We start from the raw sequence: 24,323 nt of genomic DNA on the forward strand, positions 1-24,323 counted from the left end.
TCATCGGCTCCTTCCTAGTCGTTCCAGCAGCAACCCGGTATCCCCCCCCCACCCCCCTCCCCCCCCCAGGCTAGGACCCCTCCTAGCCGCGATGCACCCTCCATGGTACTTCCGTGAGTCAGCTGACTTCTGCTGACCCCGGCAGCTCCCGCCAAAACCTATCCCCTCCCGGCTTGGGGTCATCCCCCTCTTGCCACACCTCCTTGGCATTATTGCAGCGCGGGAAAAAAGACCCGTAGAGGCCCTTCCCCCATCGCAAGCTCCACCCCCCTGCCCCGCAGCGCGGGAAACCAGAGGAAAGCCCGCGCTTTCACAATGCCACACCCCATCCTTCTGACGCAGTTCCCCAAAATCCAGTTTCCCCTCAATCCCCAGCCCCGTACAGAAGAGAACATATAGAACACAAACCCCCAACACTCCCCACCTACCCCACAACCATACCCAACAGACAAACCCACCCGTAAACAGAGCAAAAAGAAAACCAGCATACATAACACACATTTCGAAGTTGAAAAAGTTGAAACAGTTGGAACAAAACAGCCACAGCGGAAACAACGCCGGCCAAAGTATGTTCCCAGGCCCTAGTTCAAGTCCAGCTTCTCCGCCTGTACAAAGGCCCACGCCTCCTCCGGGAACTCGAAGTAATGGTGCCGGTCCTTGTATGTCACCCACAGGCGCGCAGGCTGCAGCATTCCAAACCTGACCTGCTTAGCATGAAGCACCGCCTTCGTCCGGTTGAACCTGGCCCGCCGCTTAGCCACTTCCGCACTCCAGTCCTGGTAGATCCTCACTACCGAATTCTCCCATTTACTGCTCCTCTCTTTCTTGGCCCAGCGCAGCACACACTCCCGGTCACTGAATCGGTGGAACCGCACCAGCACCGCCCTCGGGGGCTCATCTGCCTTGGGCCTCCTGGCCATCACTCTGTGCGCTCCCTCGAGCTCCAGGGGCAAATGGAAGGACCCTGCTCCCATCAACGAGCTCAACAACGTGGTCACATACGCCGGGAGATCCGACCCCTCCAGCCCCTCCGCCAGGCCCAGGATCCTCAGATTCTTTCGCCTCGTGCGAACGTCCAGCTCCTCCAAGCGGTCCTGCCACTTTTTATGAAGTGCCTCGTGCAACTCCACTTTCCCAACGAGGACCACGGCCTCCTCCTCTCTTTCAACGGCCTGCCGCTGCAACTCCCGAATAGACCCCTCCTGTGCCGCCTGGGTCCCAAGCAGCTTGGTCGCAGTTACATTCATGGAGTCCAGCAGCTCAGCCTTCAGCTCAGCAAAACAACGTAGGAGCGAGGCCTGTTGCTCCTGCGCCCACTTCCACCAGTCCTCGGGTGTTGCGCCGGCCGCCATTTTGTTTTTCTTCCCACGTTTTTTTTGGGGCGTTTCTGCAGCCTTTTTCACCATCTAGTGTGGGGCAAGTTCTTCCAGGCACCTTCCCCCACCGGGATATGTAGCAACAGCACTGTTTGGGGCCCTCAAAACGGCCCAAAAGCCCTTAAATAGCGGGAGCGCCGGCCGCCATTTTGTTTTTTTTTCACCCGTTTTTTGGGGGGCGTTACTGCAGCCTTTTTCACCAGATAATGTGGGGCAAGTTCTTCCAGGCACCTTCCCCCACTAGGATGTGTAGAAACAGCGCCGTTTGGGGCCCTCAAAACGGCCCAAAAGTCCCTAAATAGCAGGAGTGCCGGCCGCCATTTTGTTTTTCTTCCCCCGTTTTTTTGGGGGAGTTACTGCAGCCTTTTTCTTCTTCCCACTCCAGGTGAGCACCATATAGTGTGGGGCAAGTTCTTCCAGGCACCTTCCCCCACCGGGATGCGTAGAAACAGCTCCGTTTGGGGCCCTCGAAACGGCCCAAAAGTCCCTAAATAGCAGGAGCTGCCGAATGTGTGGCTTAGCTCCGCATAGCCGCAACTGGAAGTCTTAGTCTCATTTATAATGATCATGAAGCCATTGGATTTGTTGCAAAGGCCAGTCTGGTTCACGAATGTCCTTCATTGAGGGGACAGAGCCATCAGGGCTCAGAAGATGATGACGTGCCAATGTGAAGTCCAGGCAGGATGAAGAAGACAGAAGTTTGATCCAGTAGCTGGGAATAAGCAAATATATAGCTGCTGCAGCTGTTCTGTCACTTGAATATGATATTGGTGGATTTATGCCATCCTGATCATTACAAGCAGAGTTGAGGAGGTTCTGCAGACGTTGCCATTTTTGGTGAATACTGTGCCTACAGAACTCACGTTGGTTATCACTGCTGTCTGCTGGAGATCAGGCTAAATCCTAGAAGACGAGGAGCTGATCTTCTGTGTGAGGAAGACAGGGTTCTGATGGACTTTTGTGATTGAGATTGATGACATATATGTCGGTTGGACTGCCGAGCCAATTCTTAGGCATGTCACAGCCCTCCGGACTTATCATGGAGTTCAACAACTTCAGACCGCGAACTCTCTCCTCCGCCTTCACCCCATTTTTATTCCGAACAATTTATTTAAATTTCTTCCATCGATCCATTTTCCCTTCACCATTGTGCACCCCCCCCCCCCATTCCACCACACTTAACCCATCTATTCCCTGTCCCGTTGTCCACTGATACACCGCTTACCTTTGTTCTGCTATTAACATATTCTGATCTCTTAAATGTCCCACTATCAGTCCCCTTCTTAGCCTTGATCACCACCAATTAGATTCCCTTCATCTTTCTGTCTGTGACACCTTTGTCAATCTCCACCTACGGCTGGCCCTCTATCCAGCCCCACTACTCCACGCCCCCCACAACAGTATAAATCTGATCCTATTTCCAGTTCTCCCCAGCTTTGACAAAGAGTCACCCAGACTCGAAACGTTAGCGCCCTTCTCTCCCCACAGATGCTGTCAAACCTGCTAAGGTTGTCCAGTACTTTCTGTTTAAGCCAATTCATAAATTCTGTCCTATTTATAATCACCACCCCTTCTGTCACTTTGCCTGTTCATTCATGTTTAAGTTATGCTGATTCTGACCTTTTAATTAGCGGGCCTTCAGGTTGCTCTCGACCACAGCAAACCAACTAGGAGCATTCTGCCCATAGCAACATAGTGGTTAGCACAGTTGCTTCACAGCTCCAGGGTCCCAGGTTCAATTCCCAGCTTGGGTTACTGTCTGTGCGGAGTCTGCACATTCTCACAGTGTCTGTGTGAGTTTCCTCCGGGTGCTCCGGTTCCCCCCGCACTGTCCAAAGATGTGCGGGTTAGGTGGATTGGCCATGATTGTCCTCAGTGTCCAAAATGGTTAAGTGGGGTTACTGGGATAGGGTGGAGGCGTGGGCTTGAATAGGGTGCTCTTTCCAAGGGCTGGTGCAGACTCGATGGGCCGAATGGCCTCCTTCTGCACTGCAAATTCTATGATCCTATGAAGCACCAAACAGCCAACCACAGATGCTCGCTACCTGTGAAGCATTCCTAAAGTGAAAATATTCTTCAAAATTAACAAAAGATAAATGCACTTTTGACACGGACACCAAAATATTACAGTAATCCTTCACAGGTCTTTGTGAAATTTTTCGAAAGAATTTGTTATCAATCATAAGTCACTTTAACTAACCTTCATAACCCCATTAATTAATTATAATAAGGCAAAGGACACAGGTTGTGAAAGAGATTGGAGTAGTCGATCATCGCTGAATAAACTATTGCATTTCAGTTCCAAAGTGGAATATTTCTGTGATAAGTTCCAGATGTTGCTATCCATTTTTGTTATGAGCTGGAGCACAAATGAACTATGAGGACAAATTTCAAATATGTTTGACAGATCAAATGAGGCCTCAACGAAAACGGGGAGCAGAAAGAAAACTTTAAGGGGAAGTACATTCTTTCCAAATGCCGTCATTGGCTGTCAGAAGGACCTTGTGCCTGTGTTTGTTTGGACTGCGTTCCAAACAATATAGAGATGATATCCACTTTATAAAAAAAACTTTCCACCAACCAACTTAAATCGCTGCTTTGGACCAGCAATACTACAAGAGAACTTCTGTGAGGCTTCTTGTGGCCGAGGACTGGTCGAGAATATTTGGATTTTCAGTTGCACTATTTCTACTTTCCCTGTTTAATTTTTGAGCTTTTAGAAATGTTTTTAGTTACATGTCCATATTAATTGAGGATACAGTGCAGTAGTGGTTATGTCAGTCAACTAATAATCCAGATGCCTGGACTACAATTCAGGAAATTCGAGTCCAAATCCCACCATGGTTGTTTGGGTATTTAAATTTGACTTGAAAGACAGTCTGGGATAAAACTGACCACAAAGCTTCGGATTGTTGAAAAATAACCCCATTTGGTTCCTTTAGCAAAGGATCCCTGCTGTCCTTACCAGACCTGGCCTGTGTGTGAATCCAGGTCAACATCAACGGGGTTGATTCTTAATTACCCTCCGAGGTGACCGAGCAATCCACTCAGCTGAAGTAGGCCCACCACCACTTTCTCAGGCAATTCGGGAAGGACAATAAATGCTGGCCTTGCAGCAACATCTCCATCCCGAAAATGAATAAAACAACAGCTCCAATGATGCAGTTCAGCAATTTGAAAGATGCATCTGAGGGTTTTCCTCCCAATGGTAGTGATGAGTTGGGTCAGGGCTTTAAATTGGGTATCTTCTTCCATTTCCAATAGCTTTAGTCTGCTCTCTCAACATCTCTGACCAGGTCAAAGCTGAACTTTGACATTAGCTGCCAACTCCACTTAAGGGTCGGGCAATGACATTGATTGATTTGTCCGAATCAAAAACCTTGACTCATTTTGCTCTATGGATGGATACTGGGAAACTTTCAGTTTCTCCTTAACTTTCATTTTCTTTCCGACTTTTACTTGAGGCTGTAGGAGGAATTTGGACTACAGGCGGTTTCTCATGCTCACCCTTTATCAGATTTCCTCTATCAAGGAAATGATTCACATGACACTGGAGTCTCCAATCTTGGGTAGACATGTGAATGCACCCAGTCTCTTTACAACTCCAATCATAATGTGAGGGGATTTGGATTCCCGGGTTGTTTTGGTATGCTTCCTAGGTGGAAGCCGAGGCATTCCTGGGAGTTACAGCACACATGCGGATGTGTGGCAGGGAGGCAGACCATGCATGCTAATTTTCCGACATTCCTCTGCACCTGCAGGGATTGGGAAGTGGGCCTGTGTGGAGGTTTGGTTTAAAACAACGACCACGGGACTGGGGAACAGCACAAAAGTTAGCCCACATGGCAGGCAGTCAGGAGCAGACGGAGAGGAGAGTCAGCTCCACGCAGCTGAAGTGTTACAGTTTGTTCTGTGCTGTGGAGGGGGCTGGAGCTCAGACAAGCCCCAGGAGCCCATGGCAGCACTTTGTGGATAGGAATTGAGGCTCTGAAGCAGTATTTGCCCAGTGCAGCTGAGGAAATCGGAACGTAGTGAAATGCAAGGCTGTGTCAGCTAAGTGAACCTGGCTGTCAGGGTCCGGGAGTTGTCCTGCTCAGAGTAGCTAGAGATATGGACTCATGCCGGTAATTAGATGCTGGAGCGCAGCCTCGAGAATCTAGTGGGACATAGTCTTGGGAGAAGTGATTGAGCAACTGGGAGGTGAGCAGTTGGTGGGGCAATCTAAATCTCATTTGGAGTAGCCATTGAGGGAAACCAGTCACTATATCCTTGAGAGAGAGGATTTGAAATCCCTCATTTTAAACAATATTGTGACTCTCGGTGATCGCTGACATCTCGGGCAAAAATAGAAAATGATGGGCAATCATAGCAGATCTGACTGCACCTGTGGAGAGAAGGGAGCTAATGTTTTGAGTCTGGATGACTCTGTCAAAACTAAAGAATCGAGTCAGATTTATACTGTCGTTGGGGGGGGGGCAATGGGGTTGGATAGGGGGCCAGCGATAGGTAGAGAAGACAAAAGGATTGTAAATAAGGTGATTAAGGCTGACAAGGCAGCAGATAGTGGCACATAAAAAGATTAGAATGTGTGAATGGCAGAACAAAGGTGAACAAAGGGCAACTCGGAACAGGTGGCTCAAGTGGGATACGGGGAGGAGGGATAATGGTGAGGGAAAAACAAATCAACGGAAGAAATGAAAATAAACGGATGGAAATAAAAATGGAGTGAAGGTGGAGGAGAGAGTTCGCAGGCGGAAGTTGTTGAACTCAATGCCAAGTCCGAAAGGCTGTAATGTGCCTAACTCGTGTGAGTTTTTGGAACCCACCTCTTCATTCGCCCGAGGGAGGAGCAGCGCTCCGCAAGCTCGTGATTCAAAACAAGTCTGTTGGACGTTAACCTGGTGTTGTAAGACTTCTTACTGTGTCCACCCTAGTCCAACACCGGCATCTCCACATCATTCTTAGTCATGCCATTAATAGGAGTTCAGAATCTCATTAATTTCAGAATAATCCATAGTTCTCGAGTATTGCAAGCAACATTGGTTAGGCACCAGCTCAAAATGTCTAGCCCCAGCCTGGTGAGGAAAACATTTACTTTATCCTTAGCTCCTATTTTATTTGCTTTCAGCCAATTGTATAACATTAGTCCATAATAACACCAGTCCTCTTTTGTCCCTAAATATGCCTTCAGCCCCATTTCTTTCAATTACATTCACTGTGCACCTGAACACTCTGCACGCACAAAGCAATTTTTAAAATTGCTCAAACTTCCTCAATTTAACCGGAGGAATTCCAAAAATGTCCTATAATGTTCTTCAGTTCTTAATTTCACAAATGAAATGTAAAAAGAAAATTCCACCTGGTACTCGTCTCCATCTTTGTGTTGTATATTACAGCGAGTAGGACTAACATATGCTCAGCCGCAAGCAGCCATTATTGAGTTAACTTCACTTACACCTCCCCACCAGAAAGAGCAGCATAACAAAATGCTCTTGCAGTATACTACAATTCAGTCCAAACTGGGGGAGTTTCATCATTAAGGAGAATTCGCCATACAGAATCAGTCAAATTTTTTAAGCTCTGCTTCAGCTTCATTCAGTTTAAAATTCTCATTCTCCTGTTCAAATCTCTTCAGGCCCTTGCCCTTAGAACATAGAACATAGGACAATACAGCGCAGTACAGGCCTTTCGGCCCTCGATGTTGCACCGACATGGAAAAAAACTAAAGGCCATCTAACCTACACTATGCCCTTATCATCCATATGCTTATCCAATAAATTTTTAAATGCCCTCAATGTTGGCGAGTTCACTACTGTTGCAGGTAGGGCATTCCACGGCCTCACCACTCTTTGCGTAAAAAACCCACCTCTGACCTCTGTCCTATATCTATTACCCCTCAATTTAATGCTATGTCCCCTTGTGCTAGCCACCTCCATCCACGGGAGAAGGCTCTCGCTGTCCACCCTATCTAACCCTCTGATCATTTTGTATGCCTCTATTAAGTCACCTCTTAACCTTCTTCTCTCTAACGAAAACAACCTCAAGTCCATCAGCCTTTCCTCATAAGATTTTCCCTCCATACCAGGCAACATCCTGGTAAATCTCCTCTGCACCCGTTCCAAAGCTTCCACGTCCTTCCTATAATGAGGCGACCAGAACTGTATGCAATACTCCAAATGCGGCCGTACTAGAGTTTTGTACAACTGCAACATGACCTCATGGCTCCGGAACTCAATCCCTCTACCAATAAAGGCCAACACAACATAGGCCTTCTTCACAACCCTATCACCCTGGGTGGCAACTTTCAGGGATCTATGTACATGGACACCGAGATCCCTCTGCTCATCCACACTACCAAGAATTTTACCATTAGCCAAATATTCCACATTCCTGTTATTCTTTCCAAAGTGAATCACCTCACACTTCTCCACATTAAACTCCATTTGCCACCTCTCAGCCCAGCTCTGCAGCTTATCTATGTCCCTCTGTAACCTGCAACATCCTTCCGCACTGTCTACAACTCCACCGACTTTAGTGTCGTCTGCAAATTTACTCACCCATCCTTCTGCGCCCTCCTCTAGGTCATTTATAAAAATGACAAACAGCAACGGCCCCAGAACAGATCCTTGTGGTACGCCACTCGTAACTGAACTCCATTCTGAACATTTCCCATCAACTACCACTCTCTGTCTTCTTTCAACTAGCCAATTTCTGATCCACATCTCTAAATCACCCTCAATCCCCAGCCTCCGTATTTTCTGCAATAGCCGACCGTGGGGAACCTTATCAAACGCTTTACTGAAATCCATATACACCACATCAACTGCTCTACCCTCGTCTACCTGTTCAGTCACCTTCTCAAAGAACTCGATAAGGTTTGTGAGGCATGACCTACCCTTCACAAAACCATGCTGACTATCCCTAATCATATTATTCCTATCTAGATTCCTTGCCTACCTTGTGAACATCTTCCAATCATACAATGCTCCAAAAGCTCTGCAGTCCTCCAGCTCAGCCCAATCCATCTCTCACTCCCTTCACTCTAACATTGATGGCTATGCCATCTTGGGCATAAATTCTGGATTACCCTCCGTTAAGGACCTCCTTTAACTATTCCTCTTTAGTAAAGCTTTCAGTCACTGTTTCTAATATCCTTCTTTAGTTCTGTGACATTTTTGTCTGACTCTGCTACTGGGAGGCACCTTGGGACATTGTCTATGTGAAAGGTGCTATATGAACGAATTGTTGTTGTTGAACTGCTCCCTTCTCATCCCTATTCAAAAAAGAGCAAGAGCTGAAAAGAGGTCGTGAAAGTTGAACACACAGACCAGGAGACGGTTTTAATTGCAAGGTGGGGGCAGGATCGTAGGCAACTGGGCCTGAAATTTCCTGCTGTGAGCTGGTGTGTTGGATTGCTGGCAAGGTTTCAACCCCAAGCAAGCCGTTTTCAATGGTGGCTTAAGGCCACCTGCAGAAGGTAATTCAGGTCTTCCTCCTAAACGGACTGGAAATTTCCATTTGGCAGGCAGGTCCCTTGCAGTGGCCAACACACAACCAGTGCGAGGAGGCAGCCTCTTACCCAGAGACTGGGATGGCCAGTGCTTCAATAGGCTCTAAAGACCCCTCCCCTGTACACGCCATACCATGATAGTAACTGAAAGGAACGGACAGAAGAAATTAAATCAATTAACTGTGAAAATGAAAGTGTGCTTTAGCTGCGAGGCATATTGCCTTCCTATAAATCTCGGGGGGGGGGGGGGGGGGGGGGGGGTTGGTCGTCAGAAGGAAAACTCTTCTTTAGTCTTGGAATGAAATAGAAGTTTGCACTCACCGAAATATTTTCAGTTAATGTTTGACAATTGTTTTCACAGACCAAATCATTGAGAATCATGGCAAGGAAGCAAAAAGTGATTTATGCCTGTCCCCTCCTGGCTCTAGAACGTGGCCAGAATTTGGGTGTAAAAGGCAGACTCCATTCAAGCAAGTGAACTCAATCCTGCTGGTGGACTTCAGCAGGGTCATTAACACATAAACTGACAACCTCTCATTATCTCTGTGTGATACCACTCTTCCCCCTCATAAACAATTTCCATTTGCTGTTTGGAATGACAGCAATATTGGTTGTGTCTGTGCAATGACTCACATTCCTTTCCTATCACGTTTAAACAGCTTTTCTCCTTCTGTTGATGTGAGCAGTAAACTAAAATGCAAAACACCATGTTGGGTTTTCCCAACATTCTACACGCATCAAGACCACAAAACGGGACCAAATATCACAAAATTTCCAGTCCATAACACCTTTTCTCAGTCGCAAAAAAATTACCGTTTTATTTTAATACTTTGCTGGTAAACAAGCTTTGAGTAGACAAAGTTATTGCCAAGAAAACATCGCTTGACCAATCATTCCATTTCTTGCACATGATAAAAGCAAGGAGGAAGGAAGTGAGTTCTAAACACAGGGCGCATAGTTTCTACAATAAGGCCATGACCCATTGAAATAATTTTCCTGGGTTGTTAATGGAGTTTCCCAGCATTTTGTGACAGGCTCTCCCATAAGTAGATGCTAAATTAGATGGTTGGACAGCTTGTGATGCCCTTGGCCCTTTGCCTAACAATCAATCATTGATTGGCTTTGGTATAAATCCCAGATTAGGTTATTTGCCCACTTACTCAATGAATAATCCATCGGTGAAAGGGGAACAAAATATCTCAGTTTAAGATAATGAGTGAGAAAAAGGGGGGGGGGGGGGGATGAGAGAGAGAGAGAGAGAGAGAGAGAGGAGACTCTCCGAAAGTTATACAGGAAACAATTCTCCTACCTAAACATCAGTGAGTAAAAATGTGTAACACATCTGGTGCTCAATAAGGATGTTCATGCTGAAATCTGCCGTTGGCTGCAAACTCAGAGCAGGCCCAGTACCTCATTACCAATGGCTGTGATGGTGGTCATGGCAATGAACCTTTAAGCCTCCAGTTCCTTCCAGGCCGAAGCTGGAGGTATCTGCAACATCCCGCAGTTTGTCACCCACTGTTGTGTATGGAAGGTTACAGGGCCATTCTATCCAATGAAACCTAACTACATGTCTTCTCTCTTGCCAGGGAGAAACAGGAGAATTGCTCCCTGTATGACCTCCTGTTACGAGGTTTTTCTCCACCTCCTCCTGCCTTTTTCCAGTAGCTTTTCCTGCTCGGGTTGACCTTAGCGCCTTCTCCAAAGTGATTGCCATAATGCTGCATCTGTGTGTATAAGCAACTGGTTTATGAGGACTGCTTGAGGACAGCATCAGCTCCTTCACCACCTGTTACATCACCGCCTGTAGCCTTCTGCAACTGGAAACAATCATAGAAAGCAAAAAATACTTGCAGAATCATAGCAGCAGCCAGAAAAAAGCAACTATCCTGTAAGTAATTGATTATCCCTTCACATAGTTCTGTTGGGGTTCCTTCCTGTGGCTGAAAGCATGTTCAGCTGTGTGCGCTAAAGGGAGGGCATTGGCTGGTGCACTGAGCTCCAAAATGCAACAGTATTGCATGCTAATTGATGCAGTGGTTTGCCCGTTCTGCATACTTTCAAGTTCTGCATGTTCACGGTGTACATGTAAACTCCTAAACCAATATGATGTTCAGCATAACTCACTCCACAAGAGTGTGTGCAGCGGGCGCCACCTTGGAATTGTAAGACTACTCGTGGCGCTCAAAAAACATACTCAATGTTGTGCCCATGTGTCTTAAGTTGAGTTATTTTGTTCCCCTTTCGCTGGATCACAGGCCTTCAATGGTACACTGGTGTCCCTGAATGTATACACATTGCTTTGTGGGGACCACACATAGACTCTTCCCTCCACCAAAGCTGAAAGGGATCCCATTCCCTCAATGTCCAGCTAGTGTGTGACCATAGACAGCAAATAGTGTAGGGCAACGCTCGGTATGCTGACAGCAGTCATAATGTCTTCATTCTTCAGCTGTCCACCATACCAGCTGCATTTGAGCAAACACGGCAAACCAAAAGATGGTTACTAGGTGACAAGGCCTATCTACTGACAACATGACTGATAACTGCAGTGCGCAACCCACAGACAACATGTACGCACCATGCGTATAAAAAAGCCATGCTGCTCCACCCAATGTCATAGAGCAGACCATTGAAGTGCTGAAGAAATGTGTCCACCGCCTGGACATCTCTGGAGGAGTCTTGCAGTACTCAGCAAAACATATGTCAAGATTGGTGGTGTTTTCCTGCATGCTGCACCCCAACTTTGCCATCATGAATGCACAGCCTTGCTACCAGGAAGCAGCTGAGGGTCAGGAGCAGAAGAAAGAAAGAGGAAGGGAGGAGGTGGGCAAGAAAGACTTTTTGCGTTTGCCTTTCCGTAGGCCTGCCTGTGAAGAACTCATTTGAGGGTAATTCTTGTAACCACACGTCAGTTCCTCATTCACCAACAGTCCCACACTCCAAACCTCCCCTCTGGCACTGACCCTCCCAGCATTGGTTTGGCCACAATGCAGTAAAAACCACCACAAAATAAACATTGAAAATCAAATTTATCAATGGAATAATGCCATATTGCATTCAAAAGTCAATTAATCACCCTTGTACATTCCCTCTTGGTGTCTCAATTGAAATGAGATACAAAACAATGACAAATTAGATTTTTCCCACTAATTGAACAAAAATATCCGGCAGCTTGTAAGGTTTAAAAAAAAATAGCCCTTTACCTCAGTTTATCTGCGATGAATATCACCCGTCGCTCCAGCAACAGAGATGCAAAGACCCTCATAACTTGCCGGATGCTGAGGCAACGAAAGAGACAGTCAAAATCTACATGCTCCAATCGCGAGTCCATTGGGCGTCGAAGCTCAATAATCTGAAATGACAAGTTCAGCTGTCAGGCGGCTGAATCAGCTACTACAGGTCCAGGGAGAGTAAAAGGGGCAGAGGCGAGACTGTTTATGATGCTTTTTGGGATAGAATGTTAGAGTCAGCTGATAAATGCTCTGAAATATTGTAAAATACACTAAACCTAAACAACACAGAAGTATCAAAACTACAGATGTTAAACAAGTGGATACATGCTTAATAAAGATTGTATGACTTTCCTCTATTCACCATTTTATTACAGGTGTTATAATTACAATGAAAAACCATTCAAGCATGTGCGCATTAATATCGGCAATAATACTCTCCAGGCTGTTTAGGCCTATCTGCATTCAGAAATCAAGATGCGGTTTCAACTGTGTTCAAAGAGAAGCAATTGAATAGTGATATCCTACGTCCTGCTACCCTCAGCACACTTTAGAAAACACTGTTTCATGTCTTATTTATGTCTTATCGGAGAATATCGGGTCAGGCCCGCTAATGATATGCAAAGGGTGTTTACCGTAGTGCGTTCTGGACCGAATTGACATCACTGCCGAGGGGACAGAGAATTGCGATTTGGTGTCAAATTGGCGCCCGCTGCCATTTTGGCGTCGGAATCTATTCTACACCCAATCGCGTTTCCAGATTTCGGCGTCAGCCAATGGAGAATCCCGCCCATGGAATCTCCTTTGATCTTTCCTTGTTTTCTTATTTGAAATGACAGCCATTGATTGGTTTTACCAGAACTGTGTGTATATTTGTCCCAATGCTATATTGTTACAGCAGAACTGAAGGCAAATAATGTGACACAGTACATTTTCAGTTTCTAAATTATCATCAAAGCAGACACAATGCATACATTTTCAGTTTCTAAATTATCATCAAAGCAGACACAATGCATACTTTAAAAAAATTATTTTGTAGCTTTTAAATGTAATGAGATGATAAGGAATAGCACATGTGTGGCAATGAGTTTAATGCAGTAACTTAGATTCACGGTGCTATTGTCATTAAACTGTTTCAGCTTTGGCTTAATGGTTTGTGACCAGTAGACAGCTTGATTGAATTACCATCTTGCGGTCCGCTGCCAGGTCTCAGTTTTCCTATGTAACGCTGCTATGACGTGCATTACTATCAGCTCTCTAGCCAATAGAATATCAGTGGAATATTTTCTTCTTTAGTGAGCATCTTGTACATGAGCCCAGTCTTCCGAAGAGTGTCAATCACTGTTGGATTACCAGTCCTCTTCTATTTCCTTTCACAGAGTGCGAAGTTTCTGCATTTCAGGGCCAAACCCCCGAACACAGGCTCTCTTCAAAAATGGGAAGCATTCCTATTCTGGGAGTCCTTCTTCGTAGAGCAGCATCATCGGGAAGGTGGGAGAGGGGTGGGGGGGGGGGGGGGGGGGGGGGCATAGCGAGGCCACACACCCTTTTTTTTCTCGACACTAGCTGTTGTATTTTGGTAAGTCTTCATTCACAAACACAGTGAGACATTTTGGGATATTTAAATAGCTTTTCACTGTGATAATGAATGAGCGTATATGAAATGGGTTGGGGTGGGTAGGGTGGCAGGATAGTCGATGCCAGCTGGGTAGGGTGCCAGATAGGCAGGGTGGTAGGTGACAGGGTTGGTGGGTAGGGTGCCAGCAGGATAGAGTGGCAGGGTGGTGGGGTTGGGTAGAGGGGAATTGGAATGTTGGGCGGAGGGTGTTGGAGGAACGTGTGGTGATGGAGGGTCAGGGGATGTCGGAGAGTTTGTGGGGGGAGAAGAGTTGGAGGGGAGGGAGGGTCAGAGAGTCAGGGGTCAGTGGGGAGTTGGAGGGTTTGGCAGTGGGGGGGTCAGTTGTATGGTTGCCCAGGAGTTAAACAAGGTTTTTTCCTGTCTAACATTTCCTGAGTAATTATTCTGGTGAATCGGAACCCTTTCAAGTCTCTGACTTTAACTTCATTTGTCATCCTTTTTGGATGGTTCCAGGTGCAGGGGATTGCCCAGTGCAAGTTGAAACTTCTTGGGCAATTCCCGGGGAGACCTTACAAGGTGTCCCCAGCACATCTTCCAGGGATGTGAAGATCTGGGCCAACGTTTTGTCTGACTCTCAGCGTGTCTTATAGATACAACTCAATGTAATACATTCAATAAACCTGGTGTTGAACACAGGTATTGGCTCAATTAGGAGGCCGATTTTGGCTGCTCAAACGTTAATTAAATTGAAATCTTGCCTGTTGGAGCATATGTCAATAGCTCCTTTAACTCTTTAACTACTTTAACAGAGGGGAACTCACCTCATTTCCAGCTCCTGGTAGAAAGGTCTTGACCCGAATGGTTCTTCCTGGTGCAGGGAAGGGTGACTCCATCAGACTCCTCATGAATGGATAGACCAGGGCAGCAGAAATTCCACGTCTCCTCTCCACTTCATCCAGAATCTGGTCGAGCACAACATCAGATGTTTAAAACAAAATCAAGAATTTCCCGATACCTACTTTTAACAAGCTTGCTTTCGGTATTTCAAAACATGTTGAATTGAATTAGTGAGAACTTGAGAAATATCTTGAGCAAACAAGCTGTGGTAGTGAGCTGTCAAATCCATGGACAATTTTCACATTTAATAATAATAATAATAATAATCTTTATTAGTGTCACAAGTAGGCTTACATTAACACTGCAATGAAGTTACTGTGAAAAACCCCTAGTCGCCACACTCCAGCATCTGTTCGGGGACACAGAGAATTCAGAATGTCCAATTCAACTAACCAGCACGTCTTTCGGGACTTATGGGAGGCAACTGGAGCACCCGGAGAAAACCCACGCAGAACGCGCAGACTCCGCACAGACAGTGACCCAAGTGGGAATCAAACCCGGGACCCTGGCGCTGTGAAGCAACAGTGCTAACCACTGTGCCGCCCATAAAAATGTTGACCATGGAAATGGCAGGGGACAGCAGAACACAAATGCGAGCTTGATCTGTTTGTCACCCGGAAATATTGGCAGGAATGATTTCAACTGATACATAACAAGTATATTGTATGGAAATATGATCATAAGTATCTCAGGAACTGGTTGACAACTGGTTTTAACATAAGACAGGCAGCGGTCACAGTGCAGCAAGAGGTCAAGTCAAGCCTAGAAACAGTCCCAGCCAAACTATGCCTCACTTATGATGTGGGAATATTTTATTCTTGAATTGGTCATGTGGAGCAGGTCATGAGAAATAAAAAGGATTTTGTACATTAAATAGGACAGTCACTAAAATAGTACAGAAATAAAGTAAAGCATGGTTATCTCCTTTATGGACAGTTTCCCTAGACGTTCCTTTTAAATTGAATTGGACAAACCATCCAAACTAACGAGCTTCATTTGTACAGAGCGAAACATTCCAGCTGAAATTCCATTTGATACAGAACTTGTACTGTAGAAGGATCATTTAGATCTGAAACATTAACTCTGTTCCTGTTCACTGATGCTCCCAGACCTGCTGAGTTTATCCTGAAGTGTCTGTTTTGATTTCAGATTTCCAGCATCTGCAGCATTTTGCTTTTATCACTTTAAATGGAATGGCTGCGTAAAAGTGTAAAGGGCAAAGAGGGAGAGATATTGCTGAAATGTGGACAAGTGTCTTTCTTGCCCAATGTCAGGGGCCAGTGGTGGATGTAATTCTGGGTAATAAATTGGAGTAGGGCATTTGGGAAACAGCGATCAGAATGTTATCAGGTTTAAAATAGTTGCAGAAATGGACAAGGTACCAGAAAGGCTGATTAGGAACCAAAAAAAGAGACCTTGTGGAGGCAGAGGGCACGGCTGAGGTACTACATGAGCACTTTGCATTTGTCTTCACTAGTGAAGAGGATACTGCAATGCAGCTGTAAAGGAGAAGGGCAAGATAAAAATAGGCAAAGTGGAGGTACTGAAATGATTGACAGTTCTCAAAGTACAAAAAGCGTCCAGTCCAGATAGGATACATCCCAGGTTCCTGAGGTGTTTGATAAAATACTACATTATAGACTTATTAGCAAAGTTAAAACCTGTGGATTTAAAGAGACAGTGGCAGAACAGATAGAAAATTGGCTAAGAAGCCAATGGTTTTTTTGCAGGTGAAGTATACAATGGCATTCCTAGGGAGTCAATATTTGAACCACTCCCCTTCTTGATACAGGTGTATAATAATGATCCAGACAGGGAATAATTTTAAAGTTTTCAAATATTACAAAACTTGGTAAACGCTGTGGAATTTAGTAATAGATTTCAAGAGGGCACAAGCAGAAATGGGAAATGTAAACTTTTTGGCAGGATAAATGAGTTAAGGCAATATGGACTAAATGTTACGATCATAAAGGGAGGGTAGAGAGCAGCACTGTGGTGCAGTGGTTAGCACTGCTGCCTCATGGCACCGAGGTCTCAGGTTCGATCCCGGCTCTGGGTCGCTGTCAGTGTGGAGTTTGCACATTCTCCCCATGTTTGCGTGGGTTCCACACCCCACAACCCAAAGATGTGCAGGGTAGGGGGTAGGTGGATTAGCCATTCTAAATTGCCCCTTAATTGGAAAAAATTAATTGGGTACTCTAAATTTATTTAAAAATAAGAGTAAAAAATAAAAATAAAGGGAGTGTAGGAAGAGAGAGAGCTGGGAATGTACGTACACAAATCTCTGAAGGTGGCTGGAGAAGTTGAGAATGTTGGTGAAAAAGAAAAACCTGAGATTCTTTGCTTCATACTCAATTCCTCTATTAACAAGAGCTCATTCCATGCTTTTTAAAATCACCAATTAGGCTTGAGGTAGAGTATTGCATCCAGCTCAGGCAACACTTTAGGAATGACTTGTTATTATAACATTAGGGACCCGAAGGCCTCAGTCGGGAGTATTATGGGGGTTCTGTGGCGCTTTGAGGCATTCTTGGGTTACAAGCTGAACATAGGGAAGAGAGAATACTTTGTGATAGGGGCACAAGGGCGGGGAACTGGGTTGAAAGGATTGCCTTTTCTCTGGGAAGGGACTAGCTTTCGGTACCTGGGGGTACAGGTGGCAGGGGATTATAATGATAATAATAACAATAATAATAATCGCTTATTGTCACAAGTAGGCTTGAATTAAGTTACTGTGAAAAGCCCCTAGATTGGCAATGGCTTCAGAAGCTGAACTACATGAGCTTGGTGGGGAGGTCAATGTGGACCTGCAGAGGTAGGAAAATCTCCCGTTATTGCTGACGGGCTGAGTCCAGTCGGTTAAAATGAATATCTTGCCGAGATTGCAATGCCTCCCGGTGTTTCTGCCCAAGTCATTTTTTCAAGAGGTGGACCAACTCATTACTGGGTTTATTTGGTGGGCAAGGACCCGAGGATTCGGACAGGGGTGCTTCACAGGGAGAGACAAGCAGGGGGCCTTAATATTATTATTAATAATATAATCTTCATTGTCACAAGTAGGCTTACATTAACACTGCAATGAAGTTACTGTGAAAAGCCCCTAGTCGCCACATTCCGTCGCCTGTTCGGGTACACAGAGTGAGAATTCAGAATGTCCAAATTACCTAAGTTTGTTGTACTATTATTGGGCAGCCAATGCGGAGAAGGTGCTGGGGTGGTGCAGGGTTCCAGGGGCACTTTGGGTCCAGATGGAGTCGGAATCAGTTAGGGGGAAAAGTCCGGGGGCATTAGTAACAGAACCACAGTGGCATCGGCAAAGTAGTCAACAAATCCAGTGGTCGTGTCCTTGCTAAAAATCCAAAGGCAACTCACCAAGACTTCAAATTGGGGGCGGCCTCACGTCTGGCTCCCATTTGTGCCAATCACCGATTCGAGCCAGCAAAGTTGAATACCATATTTGGTGCATGGAGGGAGAGATTGTTGGAGAGGCTGGGGGGTATATTTTTGGAGGGGCGGTTTCCCAGCTTGGCAGGGTTAAAGGAGAAGTATGGGCTTGTGGATGTGGACGGGTTCAGGTACCTCCAGGTGCAGAGCTGGGTTAAGAAGTTCTTTCTGGCTTTCCAGGTGGTACAGCCATCTACCTTGTTGGAGCGGATTCTATCCTGCTCAGGATCGGTGGAGGGCAGTACTTCCGGTATAATAGGGGAGGAGTTGTGTTCGGTGGAGAGAGTGAAAGCAAAACGGGTGGAGGAGTTGGGGCCGATACTGGAAGAGGAAGTGTGAAGGGTGAAGGCAACATTGTCTTGTGCAAGATTGAGCCTCATTCAGTTGAAGGTAGTATTTTGAGTGCACCTCACTAAAGCAAGTATGAGCTGTTTTTCCGAACGGGTGGAGGACAGGTACGAGCGCTGCTTGAGGGGGCCTGCGCACCACACACATAAACGTTCTGATCATGGCCCAAGCTGGTGGGATTCTGGAGCCTCTTTTTTGACACCAGGTTGGCGATCCTGAATGTGGGGTTGGAACCCTGCCCAGTGGCGGCAATGGTTGGAGTCTCTGATGTTCCAGAACTGACAACGGGGCAGTGGTGGATGTCCTGGCTTTCGCTTCATTGATGGTATGCAGGTGGATCCTGTTGGGCTGGAGGATGGCGACTTCACTGAGTGCTTCAGCCTGGCTAGGAGGACTGATGAACATTTTGTACCTCGAGAAGGTCAAATGCACCGTGAGGGAGTCGATGTTCTACCGAAGATGGCGGCCGTTTACATTGTACTTAGAGAGTTGGTCACTGTTAGCTGTTGGGGGCGGGGGGGGGGGGGGGGGGGGGGGGGGGGGGGAGAAGAATTATTTGCCTTTTGGGCGAACATTTTATTGGTTTGGGGAGGGGGTGGTATTTTGAAAAAAGTGTTTGTTTATGTCTCTGGTAATATCTGTATAACATTTTAATAAAAATAATTTCCAAAAAAAAGTTTCCCATTTTTCCACATTATATTCCATCTGCCTTTTCTTTGCTCCCTCGCTCACCTATTTATATCCGTATGCACGGATACACCTATAGTAAAGACAGAAAATGCTGGATAGACTCAGCAGGTCTGGCAGCATCTGCGTAGAGAGAAATAGAGATTATGTTTCATTCCATATCATTTCTTCAGAACTGAACAGGGATAGAAATGTAATAAATTATATAGTTGGAGGGGCCGCACGGTGGCACAGTGGTTAGCACTGCTGCCTCACAGCGCCGAGGTCCCAGGCTCGATCATGGTCCTGGGTCACTGTCCGTGTGGAGTTTGCACATTCTCCCCACGTTCATAGAATCATAGAATTTACAATGCAGAAGGAAGCCATACGGCCCATCGAGTCTGCACCAGCCCTTGGAAAGAGCACTCTACTTAAGCCCACACCTCGGCCCTATCGCCGTAATCCTGTAACCCCACCTACCCTTGTTTTGGACACTAAAGGTAATTTATCATGGTCAATCCACCTAACCTGCACATCTTTGGACTGTGGGAGGAAACCGGAGCACCTGGAGCGAACCTACGCAGACATGGGGAGAACGTGCAAACTCCGCACAGACAATGACACATGCCGGGAATCGAACCCGGGTCCCTGGCACTGCTAACCACTGTGCTACCATGCCACCCTGGGTTTCGCCTCCACAACCCAAAGGTGTGCTGGATAGGTGGACTGGCCACGTTAAATTGCCCCTTAATTGGAAAAATTTATTGGGCCCTCTAAATTTATTTTTTAAAATATAGTTGAAGAGGGGGTGGGGCAGGTGGGGCAAAGTAGAAGGTCAGGGATAGGTTGGAGCCAAGGAAAGATTGACCATCTATTCCTCTTCCACTCGCCGCTCCAATTATATAATTCATTACATTCCTATCCCTCTTCAGTTCTGTTTCTCTCTCCACAGAAATTGCCAGATCTGCTGAGCTCACCCAGAACTTTCTCTTTTTATTTCTGATTTCCGATATCCGCAGAATTATGCTTTCACACTTTCCAACCTATCTTTGTATCATCTGCAATTTTGGCTACCATTCATTCGCTCTCCTTATCTAAGTCATTGATGTAAATTATAAAAAATGGAGGCCGGGTTGCGGCTATGACCAGCTAAGTCGCACGTTTGGCTGCTCCTGCTACAAAGGTGTTTTCGGGCCGATTGGAGGGCCCCAACGGCGCTGTAAGGACAAATCCCGGTGGGGGAAGGCTCCCTGAAGAGAACCAGACCAACTTTATGGTCGGTACCCGGAGTGGGGTGGTAAAGAAAGCAACAGCAGCTCCCAAAAAAAAGCGGGGGAAGAAGACCAAAATGGCGGCCGGTGGCGCACCCGAGGAATGGAGGAAATGGGCGGAGGAGCAGCAGGCCGCTCTCCTGCGCTTCTTTACGGAGCTGAAAATGGAGCTCTTGGAGTCAATGAATGCGACGACCACCAGGCTGATGGGAGCCCAGGCGACCCAAGAGGCGTCGATTCGGGAGCTGCAACAGGAGATGACTGTGAGGGAGGAGGAGGCCACGGTCCTCGTGGGAAAGGTAGAGGTGCACGAGGCACTCCACCTGAAATGGCAGAGCCGTTTTGAGGAGCTGGATACCCGAATGAGGCGGAAGAACCTGAGGATCCTGGGCCTGGCAGAAGGCCTGGAGGGGTCAGACCTCCCGGGATATGTAGCAGAAATGCTGAGCTCCCTGATGGGGGCAGGGGCCGTCCCCTCGCCCCTGGAGCTGGAAGAGGCCTACAGGGTCATGGCTAGGAGGCCAAGAGCAAATGAGCCCCCCGAGGGCGGTGCTGGTGCGGTTCCAGCGACTCAGCGACCGTGAGAGTGCTGGAGTGGGCCAAGAGGGAAAGGAGCAGCAAGTGGGAGAATTCGACGGTGAGGGTCTACCAGGACTGGAGTGCGGAGGTGGCAAAGCGGCGGGCCCGGTACAACCGGACGAAGGCGGTGCTACATGCAAAACGGATCAGGTTCGGAATGCTGCAGCCAGCGCGCTTGTGGGTCACCTACAGGAACCAACACCACTATTTTGAGTCCCCAGAGGAGGCGTGGGTCTTTGTACAGGAAGAGAAACTGGACTCGAATTAGACCCAGGGGATACTTGGCGGCCGTAGCCGCTCGGGTACTTTCAGCTGAATTCTCTGTTTGGATTTTGAACTCTTGCTGTGGTTTTTCTTCTGATGTTTTTTCCCCCTTTGCCAACTTCCCTTAGTTATTGTTATTGTGGTTATTCATGGTTATTTATGGTTATTTATGCTGTTTGGTAGAGGGCGACTGTTAAGTACATCGTTATTTGTTATTTATCTGTTATTTATAATGTTAAGTTGGGGAGGTGGGACGGGGGGGAGAGCAGATCGGGGATATGGGCCCCTAGGGGGGGTTCTTTTACAGGCATGGACGGGGACGCGGGTGGAGCTGAAGATGGCGGGGTGGGGTGTGGCAGGGCGAAAGCGCGGGCTTTCCTCTGTTTTCCCGCGCGTGGGGCAGAGGAGGGGGGAGGGGAGGAGTGCGGGGCGTGGCTAGCAATGGCGACCTTTCCCGCGCTGGAGCGGGGCCAGGGAGGAATGGCAAGGGGGGGGAGGCCCCCCCCCGAGCCGGGGGGAGTCGGAGTGTGGCAGGAGCAGCCGGGTCAGCGTGAACCAGCTGACTTACGGGAGTACGATGGAGGGTACATCGCGGCTAGGAGGGGTCCTAGCCTGGGGGGGGGGGGAGGGGGGTTAGGGAGGGACACCGGGTTGCTGCTGAAAAGACCAGAAACGGGAAGTGGAGGACTGGAGAGGTGGGGGGAGGGGGACATCGCCATGGGGAGCGGGTCAGAAGGGGAGGGTCGACCCGGGGCGAGCAGGGAACAGGACATGGCTAATCGGCAGGGGAAGGGGGCGGGTCGTCCCGCGACCCGGCTGATCACTTGGAACGTGAGGGGGTTGAATGGGCCGGTCAAGAGATCAAGGGTATTCTCACACCTGAAGGGACTGAAGGCTGATGTAGCAATGTTACAGGAGACCCATTTGAAGGTAGTGGACCAGGTTCGCCTGAGAAGGGGGTGGGTGGGACAGGTGTTCCACTCTGGATTGGACGCAAAGAACCGGGGGGGTGGCGATTCTGGTGGGAAAGAGGGTGTCATTCGTGGCGGAGGAGGTGGTGGCGGATAAGGAGGGTAGGTATGTGATGGTGAAGGGTAAGCTGCAGGGGGAGAAAGTGGTGATGGTCAACGTATATGCCCCGAACTGGGATGACGCGGGTTTTATGAGGCGCCTATTGGGCCTCATTCCGGGACTGGAGGCAGGGGGCTTGATCATGGGGGGGGACTTTAACACAGTGCTGGACCCCGGGCTAGACAGATCGAGCTCAAGGACCAATAGGAGGCCGGCAGCGGCAGAAGTGCTGAGGGGGTACATGGAGCAGATGGGAGGAGTAGACCCATGGAGGTTTGGTAGGCCGAGGGCGAGGGAGTATTCCTTTTTCTCCCGCGTCCATAGAGTGTACTCCAGAATCGATTTCTTCGTGTTGAGCAGGGGGCTGATCCCGAGGGTACGGGAAGCTGAGTACTCGGCCATTGCAATCTCTGATCATGCACCGCATTGGGTGGATGTGGAAATGGGGGAGGCGCGGGACCAGCGCCCGCTGTGGCGGCTGGATGTGGGGCTGTTAGCGGACGACGAGGTGTGTAAAAGGGTCCGGAAGAGCATTGAGAGCTATCTGGACTTGAATGACACGGGTGAGGTGCAGGTGGGGATGGTCTGGGAGGCCCTGAAGGCAGTGATCAGGGGAGAGCTGATCTCCATAAGGGCGCACAGAGAAAGAAAGGAGAGGCAGGAGAGGGAGAGGCTGGTGGGGGAGCTATTGGAAGTGGATAGGAGATATGCGGAGGCACCAGAGGAGGGGCTGCTGGGAGAACGGCGCAGCCTGCAGGTCAAGTTCGACCTGCTGACCACCAGGAAGGCAGAGACGCAGTGGAGAAGGGCACAGGGCGCGGTCTATGAGTATGGGGAAAAGGCGAGCAGGATGCTGGCGCACCAGCTTCGCAAACGAGATGCGGCTAGGGAGATTGGGGGAGTGAAGGAGAGGGGTGGGAAGGTAGTGCAGAAGGGGCAAGAAGTGAACGGGGTCTTCAGGGATTTTTACAAGGAGTTGTATCGGTCTGAGCCGCCGACGAGGAGAGGGGGAATGGAGGACTTCCTAAACAAATTGAGGTTCCCAAGGGTCCAGGAGGGGCTGGTAGAAGGGCTGGGGGCGCCAATAGGGCTAGAGGAGCTAGTCAAGGGAATAGGTCAGATGCAAGCGGGGAAGGCGCCGGGGCCAGATGGGTTCCCGGTGGAATTCTATAAGAAAAATGTGGACTTGGTGGGACCGGTACTGGTACGAGCCTTTAATGAGGCGCGAGAGGGGGGGGTTCTGCCCCCGACAATGTCGCAGGCTCTGATCTCCCTGATATTGAAGCGGGATAAAGACCCCGTGCAGTGCGGGTCCTACAGGCCTATCTCGCTTCTGAACGTGGATGCCAAGTTGCTGGCAAAGATCCTGGCAGCTAGAATAGAGGATTGTGTGCCAGGGGTAATCCATGAGGACCAGACGGGGTTCGTGAAGGGGCGGCAGCTCAACACGAACGTGCGGAGATTGCTGAATGTAATTATGATGCCGGCAGTGGAGGGGGAGGCTGAGATAGTGGTAGCGCTGGACGCGGAGAAGGCATTCGATAGGGTGGAGTGGGAGTACCTGTGGGAGACGTTGGAACGGTTTGGGTTTGGGGAAGGGTTTATTAAGTGGGTGAAGTTGCTCTACTCGGCCCCGACGGCGAGTGTAGTGACAAACGGGAGGAGGTCGGAGTATTTCGGGCTCCACCGAGGGACCAGGCAGGGATGTCCCCTATCCCCCCTACTTTTCGCACTGGCGATTGAACCGTTGGCGATGGCACTGAGGGGTTCAGGGGGGTGGAGAGGACTGACTAGGGTAGGGGAGGAACATCGAGTATCGCTGTATGCGGATGATCTACTGCTGTACGTGGCAGACCCAGAAGGGGGAATGCCGGAGATAATGGAACTATTAGCAGAGTTTGGGGACTTTTTCGGGTACAAACTAAATTTGGGCAAAAGCGAGGTTTTGTGATACACCCGGGGGACCAGGGAGAGGGTATTGGGAGACTCCCCTTCAAGCGAGCAGGAAGAGCTTTAGGTACTTAGGGGTGCAGGTGGCAAGGAACTGGGGGACCCTCACAAGTTGAACTTTTCCAGGCTGGTGGA

The 24,323-nt window shown here is 48.1% G+C and overlaps 1 protein-coding gene across 2 annotated transcripts in view; it reads right to left on the minus strand.

Annotated features, from left to right (window-relative positions):
* The window catches only part of dennd2b (DENN domain containing 2B), a 412,949-nt gene that overhangs the window by 56,758 nt on the left and 331,868 nt on the right, over nucleotides 1-24,323 (minus strand). For both annotated transcript variants that reach the window (XM_038808142.1, XM_038808141.1), the window contains exons 13-14: nucleotides 14,520-14,660; nucleotides 12,093-12,241 (exon numbers count right to left, since the gene is read on the minus strand). In XM_038808142.1, the coding sequence (XP_038664070.1) occupies nucleotides 12,093-12,241; nucleotides 14,520-14,660 (290 nt within the window). The remainder of the gene's footprint in view (nucleotides 1-12,092; nucleotides 12,242-14,519; nucleotides 14,661-24,323) is intronic.

The sequence above is a fragment of the Scyliorhinus canicula genome, chromosome 9 (genome assembly GCF_902713615.1).
Source record: "Scyliorhinus canicula chromosome 9, sScyCan1.1, whole genome shotgun sequence".
In the NCBI taxonomy this organism is placed as follows: domain Eukaryota; kingdom Metazoa; phylum Chordata; class Chondrichthyes; order Carcharhiniformes; family Scyliorhinidae; genus Scyliorhinus; species Scyliorhinus canicula.